At 38.2% G+C, this 23,501-nt stretch overlaps 1 protein-coding gene across 28 annotated transcripts in view; it reads right to left on the reverse strand.

Annotated features, from left to right (window-relative positions):
* NRXN1 (neurexin 1) overlaps positions 1 to 23,501 on the reverse strand; it is a 601,940-nt gene that overhangs the window by 95,666 nt on the left and 482,773 nt on the right. For all 28 annotated transcript variants that reach the window (XM_088532146.1, XM_088532145.1, XM_088532137.1 and 25 more), the window contains one exon: positions 7,016 to 7,187. In XM_088532146.1, the coding sequence (XP_088388272.1) occupies positions 7,016 to 7,187 (172 nt within the window). The remainder of the gene's footprint in view (positions 1 to 7,015; positions 7,188 to 23,501) is intronic.

Below are 23,501 nucleotides of genomic sequence, written 5' to 3' on the forward strand. Positions count from 1 at the left end.
ATTCACGAATAAAGTTATATTAAAAGTGAGGTGTGTATAACCAAAAAATAGGCAGAATTAAATCCATTAGAAAAAGACCCAGGAAATCAGACTTACTAGAGACACTTGTTAGGCTGAATAGCTACTCTACTGCAGGTATTTGGAATCAGAAGAGATTAATAGAGAAAAAAACAAGTTATTAGCAAAGAAAACAATATTTTTCAGGATTAAAATCCTAAGCATACAACAAGAGCAGCCAAAAACTCAAGCCAAAAGAGGTCTTTCAAATAAATTAAAATGAAAAGCAAGAAGTTCTTCAGCCAGACAAACAAACAAACAAGACCACGGAAAGAAGGGAGGTCACCCTGTAATAATGCTGACAATGATAACCCAAAGGAACAGATTGGACTGGCTAGTATGAATGTGTCTATAGAAATGTAAATCTCTACAACCCAAAAGGAAGTACCATACATATCACTTAATGAACTTATGGGACAGAAGGCAAGACAGATGATCTCCACCCCTGATTTTTAAAATAGCAAGCACAGAGGTTTTGGATTAAAGACTAGGAAAATATAACAACTTTATTTAAGGTATGTGGGGCAAACAATAGAGCCAAACTATTTAGTCTACCCTTAGCAGTACACCAGGCTTTAGCACAATTCTGAAAGTAAGGAGTTAAAGATAGAAGCACTTGCAAAATGAGATAAAATGTGAAAGTTTACTAGATGTTAAAATTGTATTTGATAAGCTAACAGATTTTCTAAATGAAGGAAATGAATTATAGCTAAATTAACTGGATTTCTGTAAAGCATTCGATGTGCTGCCATGTAGGAACTGTAGAAAGCGTGTATGTAGAAAAACTATAAAATTTGTAATGTAAGGAGGTGACTAGGAGATAACAACAGTGAATAGTGCTGAAAGAGGAAGCGTTTCTCTTCCTCCTAAATTATTTTTTAATATACAGAGTGGAAAAAAAAAAGTGCAATCATTTAGAAGGTAAGTACATTAATATTACCTTCAAGCATTCTCTGATACTGCTTGACTTTTGACTGCTGGTGAAAATAATCCACGAACCACCGGCAATAGCTTTAAACCTTCGTTCTAAAGCAATCCAATTAATTCAAAATCTTTTCTACAAAAAGTCTAATGATTTCACCTGTGTGCATTATCTTTCATTTATCGAATTTACTTTTTGTATTATGATGCCTATCCAACAGAACCTGTTTTACGATCTTGTTGCTTCCGTATTTTTCCCATCAATAAATGTATAAGTTAAACTTTAAATGATACCATAGGTCTATTCCAAATCAATGGATTTGTATGGATTTTCATTACATGGAAATCCGTGTCTTAGTTCTGATAACACCAGTTTCTGATCCATGAAATAACTCTGCGTTTATTACCATGATATTTAATTTCCTCCTGTATACTTTCACACACTGAACTTTGTGAAAGACTTTGTGAAATGCAAAAAAGTATATTAACATTCATATCTATGCCCTATTATCTCCTATAAACCCAGAATAGTTTTAACATAGTTTTAACAGACATTCCCAGACAGAGACCTGAGACCAGAGAATCCCAGGGAGAGGTGACTCCTGGCCACATGAAACCCATGGACAAGTTTTCTTTCCAAATGCTGGCAGATAAGGCATTACTTGATAACAGAAGAACTACTAAATCAGCTGGCATTGTCTATTCTCTCCTCGCACTAATGAACTTGTTTTTTTCACTGCCGTATGTATTGCATGACACTCCATTTATACATAAAGCTTTCACTGACATGCCTTCCGTACACTCCTAAATAGCTAGTCCCTGAGAGGTCCTCCTGTCCTCCCTCTGAACGCTGCTAGGTCAAAGGGAAATAAGATGATACTCCATCATGAATAAGTCACACTTTATTGCCCTCTTAAGCAAAAGGCAGATTTACTTTGTCTTTGCGAGTGTTTCGCTCACCAAATAGTGAGAACTGCTCTAACTTTGTGAGCATCACAGCCAACCAGAATAGGGGGTTCTTCATGTCCCTTGAATTTGTCATTGAGATTGTCTTAAAGTGAGAAAACTGATTATAGAAATAGCAAAACTCTGAATAAGGAAAGTTACAGGAAAGACAGAAGCAAGACATATGCTTCTGTCCATATAATGAATCAAGTAAGAAAAAAGGTAAAGATGATGGACATAACCACACGCACAGAGGTCAGAAGGCATATATTATTTTAGCATGGAAAACACTGAAACTCCATGTCCCAACAACAATGGCCAGAGAGGTTGAAAAATTACTCTAAGGCAAAAGAGAGACAAGGCAAATACTGATGGACCACTTACTTTCTAGTTCCTTACCCTGTCTGGACCATGTTTTTCATGGATGTAGTGATAACAGGCCTCTTCCATTTTATTAGAATATTCAAAGATTGCTTTATGGAGAATGTCTCCAAAAGCGTTCAAAATCTCTCCTGGCACTTATGCCTATGCCCAAAAGCCAGATCTTTAAACCTCTTCATATAGGGCTGTAGGGACTTGAATTTGGAGCCTATTTCTAAGGCAACAGTCTGCATGCAAAATACCTACATGAATCGCTCGGGCAAGCTTTTTTTTTTTTTTTTTTTGTATTTCCCTTCTGGAGAAACAAAATGTGCAGACACAAGTATCTTCTGGTATATGGCCAGTCAGAATACACAATTATAGGAAGAACTCATAATATTTAGCCTGAGAAGAATATAATATTTAGCACCTTTATTACTGTAAAACATGCGTATCCCATGAAAAGATGGCAGAAGCTTAGTTTAGTTGCCAGAATGCCTTTGCGCCAAGAGGAGAAACTAATTGGATGCTTCCTTCTTCTGGCCCTTTACTGCTCCAGCATAACAGTCTTTAGCCCACAGATCCCACAGAAAGTTCCCAAGACTCTGACTGTTCTCAGATTTTTAACAACAAGTGATAAAGAAAGGAAAAAAAGAAAACACTCCCCAAACTCAAAAGCACTATCATGCCAAGCCCCAAAAGCTTCTGCTGCCAATTTCCACATTGCAGAAGTACTTGCTGCTATCTATAACATCCACCCATAGTTTAATCTTCTGTCAACAACAGCAGTAATAGCTGTGGATGCAACTTCAATGAAGTCCCTTAGTCACAACAGCAGAGAAACAGTGAGAGAAAGCAATTAAAAACTGATTTCTGAAGCAGAGAAAATAAACTATAAAGGAACCAAAATGAAAACCAGTAGTACTCTATTATAAGGAGCTTTGACCACAGTCAGCAGTTTCCTCATTCCTACTTACTATGATCACAAACTATGCTGCATCAAGTCAAAGCAAAACCACTATCTGAAGAGAAGGCCAATGTGAAATAAAGTTCTTAAAGAATGTGCAGAGGGACAAGTCATTAAGTAAAGAAACATTCAGTTGATTTTAGTTAAGCAAGATGAAATATCCAACTCTGAGAGCTGGGCATTTTAGTCAACTACCAAAAAACTTCCACTATTCTTAATCTTAGGGATACACATCAGCAACTGACACTATAAGGAAGGGGAGAAATAGGATGAACTTTTATCAAGAGGCACAAAATGAAGTATGTTTACCTATCCCTCCAGTGCTTCCCTGAGAGAGATGGGAAGAATGGATTTTTGGAGTCAAAAAGATTTGATGGAAATCCAGAAGAATTTAAGTACTTAAAACTAACTTTTTGAAAAATAGCCACCCATTTCTTAATGCTGAAGATAAGTTTAGTGTAGAATTAATAGACATTTCCACAAGGATAGTTATCTTTCATCACTGACTACCCCCTCTCTAATCCTTTTGACTCCGTCATGTCACCATTCAGATACTAATTGGAGGTGCATTGGCCCAGACAGAAGAGTCACAAGGAAGCAAGACTCTAGTCTAGTAGATTATACAATCGTGTATACGAGAATCATGCTAGATTCCAGCCTGCTTCTACAGTCATTTCAGCATAAAAGAATTTCAGGATAAAAAAATATAAAGAAGCTGCAGAAGTTCGTTGTCATATTTTCTGCAAGGTGCCTATTCTCTGATGACCAGTAAAGCAAATGCCAGGGAACGATCCATATACTGCACCAGACTAGAGACTCCTGGCCAGAGCACTGAATTGTGTGGGCAGCTCCTCAGACCAAGGACCAAGCTCGGGCTGCTGAGAAATCCCATGCATTCCTGTGACCGTTAGTGCTAAAGTCCTCCTGAAAAGGATGCTCCCTCAGAACACCAACACAAGTGTCCACAGAGATCTACCAAGGAAGCAATAGCATCTGGCCTTGAGACCATCCTTTGCGTCCTTATCTGCAGCACTGAGATGGGCTGTGTGAAAGCTATAAAGGCAACAAGACTGACAAATCCTGAGCTCTTGATCAGAATTTCCTTTCACAAAATCCTCACCCAATATTGTGAAACACTGATCAAAAAGAGGTAATAGGTCTTGTAGTTGGAGACTTCATCCAAAAGTGTAATTCAGAGTATTATCTTTCCTTTGTAAGGTAAATGAAGAACTAATATTTTGGGTTGCTTTAGACAATCAAGTGATTTTTTTAAAAAGAAAAAAACAAATCAAACAATTAAATGCATTTAAGAATAACAAATTTAGTAATTAACTCGATAACCTTATTCTTGTTTATTCTTCAATAAACAACCAGAAGCCTGCACATATGTACAGTGATACAGACATATTAAGAAATAAAACAGATAGAAAGATTCAGAAAACTGGGCAAAGCAAAGACAATGTTCTTTCCAGCACTGAAATGGAACTGGATGGGGCTTCACTCATGCAAACAAGCTAGAATTTTGTCCATATTGTTCTAAAAACAAAGGTCCTCCTTCAAAAACGCAGTCCATAGGCAAGCTAGCTGGTTAATCACCATGCCGAGTTCCACCCTCAGTCCCCAAACCTGCAACCTCCAAATCAGATGCAGTGCTGTTTGCCAGATTCCGCTGCCCAATTCCTTTAAGAGAGCACTTGTAGAAACTGTACTAGAATAGATAGCGATAGCTTTGAGTATGGGACCATCGTGGGTGTCTTCAGAGCAATTCCTATCCTATTCAACAGCAGCACATTCTTCTGGACTGACCTGAGACTTTTCTAAAGTAGGTGTCAATACAAGCTTATGAAGAAACAGGAGTTTTAAAAGGGTTCAAATCAAGAGTGCAAAGCTTTACAGAACTGCAAGAAACAGTAAAAGCAACTGTTTTACTGGGGGCATGGAGAAAAAGGAGGTGAAAAGGAAAGACTGATTTCAAAGGCAATGTTACGGTATGAAAGAGACACAAAATACCCAAAGAAAATTAAAGACCAATTGCAGTTTTAAAATAAGAAATTGAACCAGCCAAAAAGATTCCTCCTTCCATTAATCCCATCCCAAGGAAATCCTTCCTTTCTTTCTTTACATTAATCTGTGTCCAGTATAAACAAATGGTGTGTGCCAGCATCTCCAGAACTCAAGTGCAGTCCCATCTTGTTGCAGCCTCTTTGAGTTTACATGAACAAACAGTACAGATAAGTAAAAATAAACAAACAAAAAACACTTTAATGTGCTGTGCATGATTTGGGTATAAACAAAACCAAACCCGCATTTTTTCCTTTCCGCAATACTAGGCTTGAACATAAAACAAGACTCCAGAGTCTCTACCATCTTTTTCTGCTACAATTTGCCAATGAATGCAAAAATTGCTTTAAACTTCATCCATTTTTATCTTGCTTTCTCCTTTAGCAAAGGGGAAATAACGTGGAAACAGCAATATCTGAAACATAACTGGACTCAAATCCTTCAGTCTTGCTACTACCCACAACAGTCTATTGCTTCTGAGAAGTGCATCTCATTTAAAGGGGTTAGCTGCTTTTAAGAAGTGTCACTCCTTCATAACATATTAGCACACAAATTTTAAACAACTCTTGCTATATATAGTTTCATTTGTGATACATTTTCATTTTTCTTTTAAGTTATAAATTGTTTTCAAAATAGAGGTGATATTGCATCCATGGAGGTTTGCTTGTTTTTAATTCTCACGTGAATATCCAACTACTGAAACGCAAAGAACCACCTAAATACTAATGATCAATAGATGGAACAGCTTATGCATTTCTTCATTCCCTCTCTCCCCTCAAAGTTTTGCACTTTTAAGCAGATAAATCAGAGGTATCAGTTAGGTAGAGCAAATGTGCAAACCAGAATAGCTTTCAGTTACATCTCTGGATTTGCTGCCTCTGTTTTAATACTATAAACAAACATACCAACTGGTAACAGGTAACATGCAGATTTATAATTTATCATTAACAACTCGGTAGTCCTATTCAATAGAAAGGGACTGCATATCTGAAAAACTTTCTGCCTTCAAAAATGAATACAATTAGTAACACATTCTTTAATACATAACTTTTACATGAAATTAAATGCAAGCCTGATCCACAAAAGCCTGCATTCATATGAGCGGGCTTGGTCAAGTAATCAGCATCAAATGCCTAAAGTTCAAGCTTAAGGATATTATTAAGCTAAGGCATTTTAATTTGATTGCTTTTTTTCCCTTTTGGGTAAGAACTGATACCACTTCTTCCTTTTGTCTATTGTAATACTTCATAAGTTCACTTCATAAGTTTCAGAATGTTTTAACAGCCTCTTCTAACTAAAAGAACAGCTGATATTTTCCTGTGCAAATGTTTTCCACTCCACTTGCAGTTCCTTTGGGAATTCACCTTACTGTGCAGCTTTTGTCAAAGCCTTTTTTTCCCCCTTAAAAAAAATCAACTGAAAATAAAAAAAAAAACAAGAAACAAAACTGACTATCACATGCCTTAATAATCGTATATGTCCAGTTTCAGTGATAACTTGAATTTGGTAAAACAGATTAAGCATTTTTAATTATTATTCTCTTAGGAAATGCCACCATCATGAACTGCATTGCTCTGGACTCTCTAATTACTTAATTAGCTATTAAAATCCTTTGAAGGAGCTGACATTGCATTGAAAGAGAAACAACATTGTCAAAACTGCACACATCCCCACCCTCTTATTCGCAATCATTGCAGTCCTTACCTGCTGGGTAGCGTTCAATAATGGGCCAGTTGTCCACCTGCAAGGTGGCGTTACCACCACTCCGTGTGAAACGTACTACGTGGTATTTTCCATCATTAATGATTGCGTTGATCTCTTCAATGGAGATGTCATCAGTTCCAACATTAAATTTAACTCCAATTTTTCCCTGGTGCTGTATATTGGAAAAAAAAAAGAAAGAAAAAAGAGAAAAAAAAAAAGAACTAGTTAACTAGAGTTTCTTTAGCAAGAAAGAGGCAACATGTTGTCTGGAGGAAATTTTCTAACAGCTTCTTCTCTCCTCAGATTAACTTAATTTCCAAAGGCTTGCATGTGCTAATGACAGCCTAATAAGTCCAGGACATCTCTTTGGTTGACAATTAATATTGAGCTCTCTCATTTTGGGACTTGGTCCCAAATAAAGAAACAATTTTGGGACTTGGTCCCAAATGAGAGGGAGAGAAAGGAGGAAGGCTCAAATAAGTTTTGTTTCTTTATCTCCCTTCTTCATCTCAAAGAGATTTTTTTATTATTATTTTAGGCTCTAGAACTGGAAAGTTTGCAACATCACTTGACATGAGGAATTTCTGGATTTGAAAACCAAGTCTTAAACTGGCACCTACTTTCTGAAAACCTCATCTGCACTCAGTCTTCACAGATGTAATGGGTGTTACGTATACCTTAAAACAAGCAAGCAAATTCCTGATCAGAGAGAAAGAAACAAAACGTAACTGCAGCAGAGGTACAGTGCCTTGTCCTCTTGAAAGTCAGAGACTCTGCAGCTCCTGCTGAGATTGGCCTGCCAAGGGGTGTGCCAAAGAGTGGTGCGGGAAGGGGTCATGGTATGAAAATTTGCATTCAGAATCAAGGGAACAGTGTTTCCAGATGTCTGTGACACAATCTGTATTACGTATTGGTCTTCCCTTCCTCAACCAAAGCATTCAGGGGAAAAAGAAAAAAACACCCACCAGGCGAATTTTCTAGACTACCTCTGGATATTTAAAATGTGCCTTTTATTCTCTGTTTCCTTACGGATGCTACAAAGCAAGGAAAGTAAAAGGTGACTTCACTAGACAAATGCAAGGTATTTGGGGAAGGACTACATCTCTGATACTGGGAGAAGTTTTCATTATTCTTGTCTTTTATTCATTAAGATGTCTCTCAAAATTTACAGTTTAACAAAGTCTTTTAAAGTTTTTTAAAAGTTTAAGGGCTTAGTGGTAAGCAGTCCTATTTCTGAAGGGCCGTCACTAAATTAAGGAGAAAAAGAAGCACTTCAGAGCATGAGATTAGGGCCCGTGCAGAATTAATGCTAATTTTATGTGAAGTGTCATGTGTTTGGTACTGGTCCTTACTTCCTAAAAGTTATTTTAAATTATTTTCCATTACCAGATTTGGTCACAATGAAACACTGAATTTCTCTCGGACATTCAACCCCATTCTTTCAGAACTAGGCCACACAGCTTTTGAGTCAGATCCCACTTTCTCTCACTACACCAGCACCACTTCCTACAGTAACTATCTCTGTGTATTGTGCTATCAGGAGTCTCTCCTTAACTCAAGATTTCTTCCAATTTATATATTTATTTAATTATTATCTGCCCTTGCAGCTGATTCAGCGTAACTGACTTGGTCTCTGCCTGCATACTTGCATATTTGGAGGAAATCTCTGAACTCTGCGGAAGTCCTCGTCACACTGAGCATTGCTCCCTTCATTTAGCCATCATGTCTCTAAAGCAATACTTGCTTAAAAGGCTTGTTCTATGCTGAGATTTTCAGAATGACAGTGAAAAATGTCTTCTCTTTGTTCAGTTGCATAAACCATAATCTAAATATCCCTCTTCTCTCCTTGCTGACTGTCTTAACATTTCCCTATTGGCTGGTCTACCCATTCACCATTTCTACAGGGTGTCAATAAAGACGATGTCTCATCTAGCGCATGCATCACCTTATGCCTCTGCTGCGAGTTGCAGAGCAATCTCCTGCTTCTCCTGGGAGACTAACCACAGTTCTGCTTTATTTCAACAGCTTCTACTATGGCTGAGAACAGATTTCCCCTATGTCCTACCACAGAGACAGCAGTTTACTTGCTTCACCTGTTCTATTCCTCTGTTCACACAAGAGCATATAAAAAGACACGTTGAGATTGTCCTGGCTCTAAAGCAAATCTCTTAGCTGCTAATCTGAGATCTGCTGCTAATTTATAAAATGCAGAAAAACTGCCTGCAAAATTAAGTGAAAAATCCAGCTTTTATCAACAGCTTTTCCAAAATAAGAGAATGCAGCGCTGCAGTGTCACCAAGATTATCATTAGCAAATGGCCATTGCACAACATGTAGCTATTGACAGAAGAATGAGTGTTCTACAAACTCAAAAGCAGGATATGAAGAGTACTTGAAACACACATACCTGAAAGTGAGAAAACAAGTTTCCCTGACTTGCTTGTCTTTGAATAAAAGTACAGCATACAGCACAACCAAATACATATGCAGGCACATTATCACAGAATATCAATCTTGCAGATGATAACACACCATTGGGATTTTTTTTTTACTGCTGGTTAGGACCCCACACAGGTCTGAACTTCATTCTGGTCAAGCCAGGAAACTGTTGCATTTCTAATGCAAGTGTAGCTCAGGACTCTAACACCTCCATATTTATGGGAGATGTTTCATTTTTGACGGGAACTCTTGACACACGACACTCCTGCGGCACCTGGGGGATTTCATGAGACTAAGTTGCAAATGTAATTTTCTATAGAACAAAGATGTAGAACTGAAGTTTTTACTTTCTAAGTGTTCCTTTTTTATTACATGCACACTTTGACTTCTGAACACCCTGCTGAACACCCCATTGTGCACAGCACTGTATAAACACAAATAATACATGATGCAAGGAACTTGCCATACAGGGGCCCAGACAGACGATGACATGACCAAAGTACTACGTTACTGCGTATGTGCTGAGTTGTATCTCTGTATGCGTGGATTTCTTTAAGTCCTTGCATAATTATGCAGTAATTTGACTCACCGTGTTCCTTTTCCACAGATAGTTATTGTGCAGCAGCTGATGTACAGTAACCTATAACCCGATACCAGCTCTGGGCCATTACGTTTTGTTTTGAAATTTTGGAGTTGCTTGATAGTGTAGAAAGGGAAGAGACTTTTAAAACTGAAGCACACTAAAATACTACGACCTCTTCTCAACCTTTCCTAGCTTCAGCTGAACGATAAGAGCAGTAGTAGCAACACAGATGCAGACTTTTACAACTTGCTCATTGATAACCTTAAAGTTACTCTTCATCAGAAATGGTGTGAAAACAACTGCTGAATGAGAGGTTCCTTCACCAGCACCCGAACAATTAGCCCTATAGAAAAATCTTGGTCTAATTAGTCTCTCAATAAATCAGCAACAGCCTTGAACAATCTTACCCTTGCCAGCAGTCTGGAAGAGGACTACATTTCACATTCAAGTTTCTAGGAGGTTAACGTTTACCCACCACCAAGACCATCAATTCATAACTGATAAAAGGTACCCAGGGCCCTACATCGTTAATGTTTCCTACTAATGCCCAACACAGCCTATACTTTATTTTTCTCAATTTCACCCCTTGTAGGAGTATGATAATGGGATCAATTCCCTTTCTTACCATGCCTTGATTTAATCTTAGTTGAGATGGCCAAAATAAGAGCGTGCCTTGGGAGAGAGGCAACTGTCCTGCAGACTTTATGAGAGAAGTCAGAAGAGCAGAAACTGTCCAGGAGAAATCCAAGACATTTCAAGAAGCAATGGTGCTGTGCTCTGCCTCTGGAAACTATATGGAAGTTCAAATCGGAGCATGTTACGAGTCCTGACGCAACCATCACCACCCACTGTAGCCCTTGGCTACGGACGAGAAACGGGACACTCACCACACTCTTCTTTGGACGGACTTGTGTTGTGCTTGTGCAGGTCTACTGTGTTCAAGAGTGACTTTCACGCACATGTATAGACCAAACATTTCAAAATATTTCCTCTTCAAAAGCACTACTGTAATCTAGCAGCTCCAGCAGAATACACTGAAATGCATTTTATGAATTGCAGACTTGACTTCAGCAGGCTTGTGACAAACTAGCAATAGTAAAGAACCTGCTGAGAAACAAGCAAGAAACTTGAAATGCCAACCAACACAAGAGCTGACGGGACAGGATTTTTTTCTTACTGGACTCTGGTCCAATAGAGCCTATCTGCCAACTCCAGATGCAGTAAAACCCATGAAAGCATAAATATATGTCTCCAGAATGATGACACTTCCTATGGCATCAGCAAGGTTTTAAAGCTCTTACTGCTCTCTGTAGTACTAATTCTGGAATCAGTCGAACCTAAGTGTGTGCAAATTCGGCACAAAAGTCATTTCAGAAGAGACCACAGACAACCTAAGTTCATAATACTTACAATGTTTATCCACAGCCAAGGAAAAGCAATAAAATCATGACTCCCACAGGTGAACAGATAGAGGAAGAAAAGCTCAAGCCTGCCATCTTCATCTTACAGAGCCAGTTCCCTGCAGCATGACCTGCTGGCGAATGCCATAACAAAACCTTAGAACTGACTGATGGTTCCTAGATTTTACTGAGGAATAAATTTATTGGGCTTTTGTGGGAAAAGTGAGATCATTTGCACTCAAATCAGAGGCTAATTCTCCATATAATGCATGTATTCTCCATATAATGTTATAAGGTATGTTTTTATATATATGTGTATATATATAAAATATGTATACATTAGATATATAAAATATGCGTATATTATGATGTATATAATTATATATGTAATTATACATAATATATAATATGCAGTATATACATCTATAATGTATACAGAATACATAACATATAATGTATACAGAAATAGTTAAAATTATTGATTTTCTGACTCCAGTAAGGAAATACACATGCAAAAATGGATACTCCTCGCTGTAAAAATAAGGGAATGGATACCTAATGATCGGAATATACATGCTGACTCCAAGATTAATAGAATAGTTATGCATGTCTTACGTATTCTTGTTATCACATAGTTTGAGACCAAGTGTTTCTTGGAAAAGACCTAAGAATAAAAAGCATTTAGGATGACTTCTTTGAATGAATCCATCTTTTACATTTCAATGGAAAACAAAAGAAAAAAGTTAACTTTCTGGAAATAAGTTTTAAAACTCAATCTCAGGTATTACATCATTCACTTAACCTCAAAAATGGGAGTCATGTATTTTTGGTATTACTTTTGTCTATGAAAAGTGTTAAAACATTTAATCTAAATTTTACCAACAATAATTTATTGTAGGAAACGTATAAGGGGCTTGCAAATTTTATCAGAGAGCTATAAGCCAAAAGTACCAATGATATGCGGACACTTAAAATGTTTTTGCTCGTATCTGACAGAGGTGTAGTCATCTTGTATTTAATCCTTGACAGGTTGGCATCTGACAAGCCTGAAGCTGTTTACTCTTCTGCTTTTTGAAAAAGCAGAAATAGACATTTACTAGGAAGGAAAAAAAAAAAAAAGAAAGAAAAAACTCCTCCCTTGCTTGATGCTGCTGGTTACATGAAAGTCCTATTTCTCATTTTTAAGTTCCTAGTTCTAATAACTGTACAGAAAAGCTTAAAAACTAAAGTTCTATAGGCTGTATCATCAACAGGCAAACAGAACAGAAAATCATGTTAAATCCCATGCTTTTGAACTTTTTTTTTTTTTTAGCTGGAGGTGCGGTACAGTTGACCTTGGCTTGTACCAAATCCTTAGCGATCTGAGCAGTGTGGGGCAAAGTAGTGCTTCCCTTCAGAGTAGCCTCCCACTTATTTTGGTCATTCTTCCTTCATATCCACCTATTAAACTCTGCATTTGCTTCTGAGGCGTTTGGGAAAACTGTCATATATTGTGCCTGCATGCCGGAAAAGGGTCTTTTTCATAATTTGAAGGATATCGTTACTTGACTTGAACTGCAGTTAGAATCCCAAACCTGACAAAAGCACAAACATCCATTTGCACACAGGAATCTAGTTTTAAATGCCAGTTTGGTAACACAATGCTGTGGAAAACACTATGCCCTCAGAAAATGGATCCATAATTATAAATATGCAACAACACATCTTTTTCCTCCTAATTTTGACAGCCTCTATCAGTTGTCTCATGCATTTTGTTGAAATGGAGCAAAAAAAGGAAAAGATACTTATTTTGTTCTCACATTTATTTAGAAACTCTATTGGAGTTTCAACTCAACCTTTAAATGACCTCAGTTTCATGCCATTAAATTACCTCTGCTTGCTAAATCAATAGAGTGATAATACAAATTTACTGTTCACCAGATGCCCCTGGTTGACATATAAGAAAGAGCACTATCAGTTTTATGTATTATGTATGCAAATGCATAGGGACACCTACAGAGCGCCTGCACTCTGAAATGGTGCGCTATAAAAATTAAGGCATGTCTAGTCTGAAACTAATAAACCTGAAAACAGGTAAGTGACGACAATGGGCCTACCATCACACTAATTTATAGCCAATGCATTTCTTAAAAAACAATACCTAAGTGGTTTATTAAGTGGAGAAAATGACTTTTTTTTTTTTTTGGGTGGGGGGGTGGTCACATAGTACAAGAAGTCTGGAAAGAAAGCATCAGGAAATCATTCATAAATCATTCATTGTCCCAGCATTGCAGAACAGGAGGCAACTACTCTTCACTGCTATGAAATAACAATTTTTATCATTTTCTGCTTTGAAATAATTGTCCTTACAGACTATTTTAAACGTTGTTATAACAATTCAACTTACACATAAAACTCAGCAAGCAGAAAATACAGAAATATTTATAAAACTGCACTTCTGACACTTCAGTTCTCAGATAGTACTGTTTTTCCTGGTTAGTTCTAAATGTGGTAATTCTTAGTGCTATATATCATAGCTGCATTATTGCAAGTTATTTTCATGATGAATTACTGAGATGATACAATTACCCTAACAACCAGGCCCAAAAATGCTGGTTTTGAGAGAGAAATGTGAGGAAAACATATGGTGTAGAGCCCGCAGCAGCAGCAGCAGCATACTGCATCTTATTTTCCACTCAGCATCATTACTGCAGTACGCAAAATTAAATTTTCTTGCGAAAAAATGCAGTAAAGAATAATTTAGGTAGTCAGCCCTTAACACTGCACTCTCTGTCAAAATATCATACAGCCAGGAAACCCCTTAACCTCTCCAGTGGCTCATCCAAAGTCTCAGTTGTGGGGAGTTTTTTAGGTAAATTGAAGAGATTACAGACATTTTATGCCAAATTGTGTAATTAGAAACAGATGGGAGGAGGATTTTGTTAAAGTAGTGGCCAAGATAACTCCCATGCCTGGCCTTTCCTTTTACACATTTCCTCTTTTGTGCTAGCAGACACATGTGCACCTTGAACACAGTATGCCCACCCTGAAGAGTCAATGGCTAATTTGGACTCCCTCGAGATCAAACTCTTCACAGGCATCAAAATGGGCTCCCAGATGCACCAAGTGACATTTGAAAACTAAGGCTAGGCATTCTTGGTGCAAAACTTCAATGCAGTGTTTCTGTACTACAACAGTTAAAGGAATATTCCTGGCACTGCAGCTATAGCCAACCATAGGTGTAAAAGTACATTTACCCGCCCCCCCCCCCAAAAAAGGCAAATAGCACCTTACTAGCAGTACAATATAATACACACTGGAAATTGTGCTGTATAAAGGATATTGATTTCTGTGTTTAGAAAAGCCTTACAGGCTTCTTCTAATAACCTGTTTGCCTGAAACAAACAGGCTTAGAGCTAGGGTTAGGGTTAAGAGACAGAGAAAGCCTGGAGGAGCCTAGAGGCCCCTGCAGATTGGGCTAGAAAGCGCATGCCGAAGGAAATGCGGCGCTATATCCATACTGGTGCTAGTATCTTATTTGCCGTTTAGCCAGAACTAGGCCTAGTGACCTCAGGCTTAGGGCTAGGGTTAGGCTTAAGAGATGGAGAAGGCCTAGAGAGTGGGGCTAGAAAGAGCATGCCAAAATTTAAACACAGGAAGCTTCATCTGCATACAAAATTTGTTTTTATTCTTACAGTGACAGAGCACTGGAACAGGCTGCCCAGAAAGGCTGTAGAGTCTCCTTCTTTGGAGATCTTCAAAACCCACCTGGATGTCATCCTATGGAACATGTTCGAAATGTTTCTGTGCTCCTGTTGAGCAGGGCGTTGGACTAGAGAATCTCTAGACATCTCCCTACCTCAACCATTCTGTGATTCTGTCATAAAGCCAGACCCAGTAGGAGTTTTAACTAGGATCAAAAGCTAAGCATCAGCAAATTCTCAAACAGGCTTTCATGGTGGATGACTAATATTCATAAGATCAACACATATGTTCCTGAAAACACTAGCAATATATTTTAGTTTTTAGAAATCTGAGTCAGAGGGCTATTTATATTAAAACCCCCATAAAAGTCACAACAAGACAAGAAGTGCATTAGATACATAACTTCTATTCAGTCTTAGTGAAAACTGCTACCTGGCATTCAGGCCCTTGAAAGGCTTCTCTTTACTTTTAACTATTATCTTCATTGCTTCCACATATTTTCAGATGCTTCCAACAGACACTGCAAAGACATTTTTAATTACATTTTTAATGTCGACTTTGCAGACCTTCCTTCTACCGACTACATTTCTACAGATGTATTTCAAGAATTGGCTCCTAAGAGTGCTTCTCTTGGCTTTGGGTTTCCAGGTGGAATCCATCTGTCCTTGATCTTCCTTGGATTGATAAGCTGTTATTTCCATGCATTTCCAGAAAATAAAGCAAAATAAAAACAAAAAAGCCCTCAAGAGGATTCAAAAGCAGGACATCTGAATAGTGGACCTAAATAAATATTTTTGCCTCCTATCAAGTATCTGTAAAATAAAAAGAACATGATATTCTCATTTCAGAATCCTTCTCTATATTGTAAATGATTCATATCGCTGCAGTGCTTCAGAAGAAATAGACTGCAACAACAAAAAATGGATTGCTTCTGTGAGACAAATGTACAGCAGAAGTGGAAGGACCTAGTCCAAGAAGACACAGTTACACTGTTTACCAGACTGTAGAGCTCCAGCACACCGCCATCAGGCCTCGCACTCACTGTCTGCAGAAAAGCAAGTTCCAACCGTAACCTCTGTTTTTCTGAGCACTCCCATCTTTTTCTTCTGCCAGCTTTCTTATAACCAAGTATGGAGTCATCCACTGGCAAGCTTTAATATTATGTATATTTTCTCAATTATAGCAGTTTCCTTTATCTTACCTTTGTTCATGGGGAAGATTTTTGAGAATCAAAAGGAACCTCACAGTTTCACTGGGTGCTGTGCTGAGATGCACAGTGCCAAGTATCCTATTATCAATGCTACAACAGAGGATCTTGCTTCTTTTGATCACTTAATGCAGCAAAGCATGTAAAAATTCCTACACCAAATATATGTTGCACATGAAGCGATCAAACAGTGTTAGGTGACTGCACTGTGAAATCCAACTAGTAGCTGGAAGGGTATAAGCACAATCTGATTGCTACCTCTACCATCTCCTCTGCTACTGCTGCTAGCAGCCCCCAAGGTTTGAATGACATTGCTTTGGCATCTTAAAAAAGGACTGAGAAAGAGAATGCAAGTTTTGCCATGAAGCTCTGACAGGTCTGTGTACTGATTTTAAGTCCTTGTAGACAACGTTTATTAGAAAAAATCTTCAAAGGGAGCACTGCAAAATAGCATGAGCATATTCAACAATACACTCTTCAGAAGGTAAGAAGTTTGCAAATAAAAGTACTGTTGTACTTAAAATAAACCTTTCATATATTTGAAAAGGTTAACCCAAAACAAATCAAACATAATTTAACCCTTAACTAAAAATTTAAGTGATGGAGTTTTGCATATAACGGAGCCAGTGAAGTCAGAATCTAAACGTTTGTCTGAAACAAAGAACAGACATGAATTTTGTTGTATTCACCATCAGCACTAGGATCTATCTTATTTGTCCTCATGAATATAATGATACGTAAGAAAAAAATCCTAAAAGTATATAAATGCTTGCTTGACAACATCCACTAAGCCAAAATTGCAAAATAGATAATTATCTTCAAATCACAGAAGAAAATTTAATATTGTGACTTTTTTTGTTCAACTCCTTCATTTCTTACGTAATTTACAATTGACTTGCACTACTATTTCAAATTATCATATTGCAAATGGTATTTTAGGCAACTAGCAGCCAGCTTTCCTAGGGTATTAATCTAACCTCAAGAATAGTCCACTCCCACTTCTTTTTCTCTTGGTAGTGTTGATAAATCTCACAAATACTTCCAAAAGTGAGATACTAGAAGCAACTCCACTGAATCCACTCTAGAAACAGTAAAATTGTAAAATTAGGGGGATCTCTCTCTAGACTTCCCCTTTCTCAGTGACTGTGCCTCCTAAAGCTACTCTCACATATCTAAATATCGAAGCAAGATGAGATGGTATAGATTTGATAAACAGCTGCTAAAATGTTGTTCTGTTTCCACTATTTTTATTAAAATTCTATTTTTACTGGCCAAGATAAAGGATAGGACAAGCTTAATATAATCTAGACATGCAACTCTTATGCTTTCACACATGTACAGCTTTAATCTTACTAATGGACCTTAAAAAAGGGGGTGGGTGGATTTCACAAACCAGGGAACGCCACTGTAAACAGCTACACTACACATCGGATAACCCTTAGCCAATACACCAGGGCGTCATGGAAGCGAAAGTGCATCTCTGGAAGGGAAACATTTGCGAGGGGCAGCTCTCCCGTCTCCTTGTGCTGCTCTGCACGCCCCGAGCTGCTCACATCAAGCACCTCACATGGACCGTGCCCCTCGGGAACGGAGGCAGCGCTGAGCCTGGCAAATCTTCCCACTGGCCCCTACCCCAGTCTCACCAAAACCTCCTAACCAAGCGTCAAATGCTCAGTGTCATCCTCAAGGCCCTCCTTAGCCCAGAAAAAAACAAATCTAATGAAATGGCTGAGGTTGACCAAGACAGTGTTTCATGGTGATATATCTTTATTTGGGGAACCTTCACTAGAAAATAAGCTTTTAAGCAATAGAGACAAGAAGTGACTATCAAAACCTTCACCACCTTCTTTCACCAATACACATATATCATGATGTGTGTAGGTATGTTGGTACGTATGTATGTTCAGCATACGTGTCCTTCCACAAATGAATGAACGGGTAAAATAAAACACTCTACTGCACACACTTTCTGCACACCTATGCAAGGGATGAGAATACAAAACAACAAAGTATCTTTCACACTGCATTGTCCTTACTGAAGGATGTCCTTACTACGATGATGGGCAGAGAATTGAACTTGATTTTAATAGAATTATAATATTAAATAATAATATTGCTAATCATTTGAAGGTGAAGACCTCGACTCCCCATTTACTGGTAGCCAACATGCTTTCCTACTAAAGCAACAAATTACGGAAGTGTGAAGTTTACATGCATACATTCATTCTTGAGCTTTGCAGAGTTTTGCACTTTGCCTAGCTTTACGAATGCTGTTTAATTTAAATGTCAATCGCACTACTAATGGATGCTTTCCTCCTGCAAAATACTATCAATTAAAAGACTTATTCTAACCATAAAAATAAAATAATGCTCTTTTTATTTTTACCAGAGATAGTAAACCATAATCAGGATTCCTGATTAATTACTTATCAAAAGAACAACTGACCTTATTAGGGCCATCTTCTACGCCAGACAACTTAATTTATTCTTTAATTTCTTTGTGAACTCACTACAGAGAGATTCACAGCTCAATTCAAATATATATATTTTTGAGGAAATCTAAATAAAAATGACAGCTTCTAAAATAAAAATAATTAAAAAAATTCAGTAAACCTACTTTCTTTCGTGTTTGGAATAAGACCCTACTGACCTAAGTAATTAAAATGATTTGTTTATTTACTCCTACTAATCTCGCCGAGACAGTTCTTGTGGCCTTAACACAACTAGCAGGATCTGGGGCATCTCTTGGACCCGACACCACTTAGCTTGGGAGCTGATACCAGTGCAATTGTGGGATGAACATCCAGAGGGATAACCAGATGGACACGCCACCTCTGCAATGCTTCCTGATCCTCTAGGTGCCCTTGGGAGGATTTCAACCTCACAGCTGGACTCGATGAAGGTCTTTTCCAACCACACTGATTCTGTGATTCTAACCTGACTTAGCTATAGTAAAACAGCTAGTTGCCCTGCCTCTCTCTGATGCACAGACAGATCTTTTCCTGGGTGCTCTGCAGAGCTAGCAAGTATAAAAAGCTAAAATACTGAGCAATGTGCCAACTTAATAAGGTACCTAAGGGTGCACCTGTTTTGCAATCATCAATGAAAGTGATATATAACACAGACAAACTCAAATATGCATATATTAGGAGCAGCTGTAGCATTACAGAAAAATCAGTAACAGGCTGCCAAACCTGTCTGAAAAGGTAGGTAAATATTCCCGAAGACTTGTGTTGAGGTCTGAGCTGTCACAGCTAGATGTCTGCGTATGCTTAGCCGAAGGGGGGTTAGCTGGCTTCTGTTTTTTCTCTTGTTTATTGTCAAAAGAATTGTTTAGAAAGTTTAATTAGATCCAAAAAAATGGTCTCACCAGTTGACACATTGCTGAAATAACTGCAGTTAAAAAGTGTCATGGATTGACTGTTTAAAATTACAAAACTCTCATTGCCTAAGCTTACCTTTATGTACCTACTAGTACTAGTAATAAATAAGATTCAGGTCTGCCTGTTGGCAACTAGGAGGAAAAAAATAGGACAAAAAATGTACACATATTTTCCTTATGAACAGTTTTTCTGTACTAGAAGTTAATGACACATAACTACGAAGCCAGAGCATGCAACTCATGCAGACATGACCTAAAATCCACAAGAGAAAGATGTTATGAATATATAAAAATACATAAATGGGAAAAAATAACATGACCAAAAGCTATAAAGCCCTTTATATCTTCACAGTTTTTTGACATAAGGATTAACCCAAAAGCTAATACATTAAGGCAAAGCTTTCATATCCAGTGTCTGTTCTGTCATTAACATCTTTGTTGGGCAAAGGACTTTGGCTTGCTTGAAAAGATAAGGAAAAACAAGTAGCTAATAGCAGTGCAGCAGGAGTGGCCTTCAACCTCCAAGATTCACAATGCGATCTGTAATCTAAGAAATGTCATTGTGGCCTTTTCTATTCAACAACCTATAATAAGAGCTCCTAGAAAAGCCATAAAACAAGCAAACAAACAAAACCAGCTGGGCAGCTCTTAACACAGAAGTTGTTTAGATCTGGATTTATGAAACACTATGATCTTATCCCACATACGGTCACTCCCACATGGAATACTTTTCACTCCAGCAACCCCAGGCAGACCCTATCCAGCGATTCCCCCTACTGCCCTCAATAAGGATTCTGCAAGCACAAAATAAATCTTCAAGGTTACTACCAACCATAGTCTATTGTTCCTCCTCCCACCTTCCTTCCCCAGTTTTCCTGGCGAAGGTGAAATTTTAAAACACATGTCCCATAAGAAAAACCAAAGAGGTTAATTTAGAGCACTTTCCTGCCCCAGAGAAAGCAGCTTTCTTTAGAACGTCTGGTATCACTTCTTTGAACGTGATCAAGTTTCCAGAGCTCAACCTCCCTTCTGTGACCCAGCCTGAGAAGGTGGAGATCAAGCCCAGGAACATGCCAGGTCAGCAGAGATTGGTGCCAATGGTGATATTTGAAAACATATCAATGATGAAAATAAACTACACTGCTGTAGTACCTCGTGCAGTCTGCTTCTAAGAGCTTTTCTAAGTATTGGCAGTATGAGATTCAGAATTTTACATTTGCTCTCTTCTTCTGTTTGGCAATCTACATACGCTCAACAAAAGCACCTCCACACCTCCAAAAAAGCTATTTTCTGAAGAAGAGCATAAATATGAAGAATACTAAGTGTAACACAGCATAACAGTTTTTCTGCCTGTTTCCTCTCTCCCCCTGATCATTATAAGGACATTACTATTGTTAAAAATTATTCTGCTAGTAAATAAAGCAAATAAGTTAAAAATAACATATGCAAACAAGGAGAAAACACACAGGAGTACATCCTGGATGATTATACAAGCTTCCAAAAATCATTTTACCTTATGTAGAATTGAAAAAAAAAAAAAAACAAACACAATTCAACACAGATGTTTGCTTCAAAAATAGACTGTTTGATGCCTTCTTGCTACCACCAGAAGAGCTTCAGCGAACAATGCTAACCAACCCAGCGAGCCAAATCATAAAGCTTCAGGCAGTCATGAAAAACTATTGTTTTTTTTTAAAACCTTTCTTCAGCTCTAAGTTTCTAGCGATATGTGACAAAAATGCCTAAGTGGCATTTGCTAGCAGAGCTGTTGCAGGAATACAACAGGAGGCGCTCAAAAGTTTAATGTGGTCAATTACAAACTGTTCCAACCAATCTCGGATCAAATAAAATATAATACTGCCGTTTCCCAAGAGCAATAATCAACACTGAGGTTTTCAGATTTTGACGGAAACAAAATTACAGTAAGAAGAAATGGGCTGGGTATTTCTTTTCATTGCTGAGAAAGAGACCCCTACCAACCAACCATGTGAACTGGTTTTATAGAGTATATGTGTGTATGTATATGTATGTATATATATATACACACACACAACTTTATATATATATTTATATATATATATATATAGAGAGAGAGAGAGAGAGAGAGAGTGCTTGTCTTTTCCCATGTTAGTACATGTCTGCTGTCTCCTTCCCTTCTTCCCAACCAGCACATAGGGCTTGAAGAGTAAGAGCCCTGTTCACTTGCATATGCCCATCTGCAATCCCCATGAGCAGTGACGGTTTTAGAGGCAGGGGCAGGCAGAGCAGACAGTGCAGCTCTCTCACCTCTTATTCTCGCTTTACTGCTGAATTTATAATAGGCCAAAATCTGCCAGCTTTGATATATGGACGTGATCCAGGAGGGGCTCTGGAGTTAGTCAGCCGATGGTGCAACAGCAAGAACCAACTTGACCAAGCTGTCCTCCACCTCCAAGGCTGAGGGAAGCAGCAGTATGTCCTGTATTAATTAGATATCGAACAAGGTTTTTGCCCTGTCTTCCTGAATAAGGCAACCTGAGATACAATCTGCAGCAAAGCAACACTGCCTGCTCTGCCCACCTGTGTGCCCAGCCACGGAACCAGGGGGCAGCCACAGCACAAGCCCTTCTCAAGATGAAGCTGTCCATGACCTTCAGAGACCAAAGTTATGATTACACTGGGAGATGCTGATCATATTCAGCTCTGATGGAAGAAAGGATGATGAGAGGCTGTGCTGTTTCTTCTCTAAACACAGCCCTTGGTTCCTATTTCCTATGCATTCGACCAGCATCTGATAATTCAGCTGAAGTCCACACCAAAGATAAGCAAATCTGGAAAGATGCACGCAGCAGCTCCATACTGTAAAAACTCACTGAAATTCAACCATTCTCTGGAATTTCTTTCTTGCCTTTCACAATGGAACAATACATCATCTAAACAATAAAAGAGATGGGACGCTCCAAAGATTCCCTGAGCTTTCTATTGCTCTCCCTGGTGCCTGGATTGTAAATTGCCCCATTTTCCAGCTGCTGCTCACACCACTTCCTCAATAAGACATGGATCAAATCCCACTTTTAAATGTACTGCTGCCATTCTTGGGAACAACAGCAATCATCTTTTTATCTTCCAGGGTTTCTCTTCGAGAGTTTCTTCTTTGCTCTCCTCTTAAAAAAAAAAAAAAAAAAAAAGAGCAACAAAGCTGTACAATCCGGTGATGAATGGGTACTATGATGACCTAACATGCTGGTCTTAACTGCTCTTATCTGTATCAGCATGTACACAGAAAAATATATACAATACATGATATTTTAAACTATATTGTGTACTTTAAAAAGATTTCTCAGTCTCCTGCTACACTATTTCTTGCATCCCATGACAGCTTCCATGGATCAGTAAACTGTTGATACTTAATATTAGATAAAATTGCACACCAAACCATCCTGGACAAAAAGGAGATAGGATATATATGAAGGACTTGTCTGCACCTGCTAACACCTGTGTCTGTTACAGAGAACACAGAAAAGGCAAAACACCAGGGCTAAAAGATGCAGTCTTAATGCTTCTTAGTGCCACAGACTTCCAGAGTCATTTCAGTATCTACTTTGCCAAGTGCACCAGGGATAACATCTACCACACTAGAGAGAATGCAAGGACACGGCACTAGTCCCAAAACAAAACAGTAAGACCACAGAGATTGGCAAAAACCTGATCTCCTGATCACTCCTCTTGCTCTGCAAAGTGCAAGCTAGGACTCAGGGAAGAGAGATGATTTTTGTGTGTGTGTTTGTACTTTTTCTTTTATGCAACAAAAGC

This window comes from Tinamus guttatus, unplaced genomic scaffold (assembly GCF_059628265.1).
Source record: "Tinamus guttatus ecotype Peru unplaced genomic scaffold, ASM5962826v1 Tinamus_guttatus_pri_ptg000456l, whole genome shotgun sequence".
In the NCBI taxonomy this organism is placed as follows: domain Eukaryota; kingdom Metazoa; phylum Chordata; class Aves; order Tinamiformes; family Tinamidae; genus Tinamus; species Tinamus guttatus.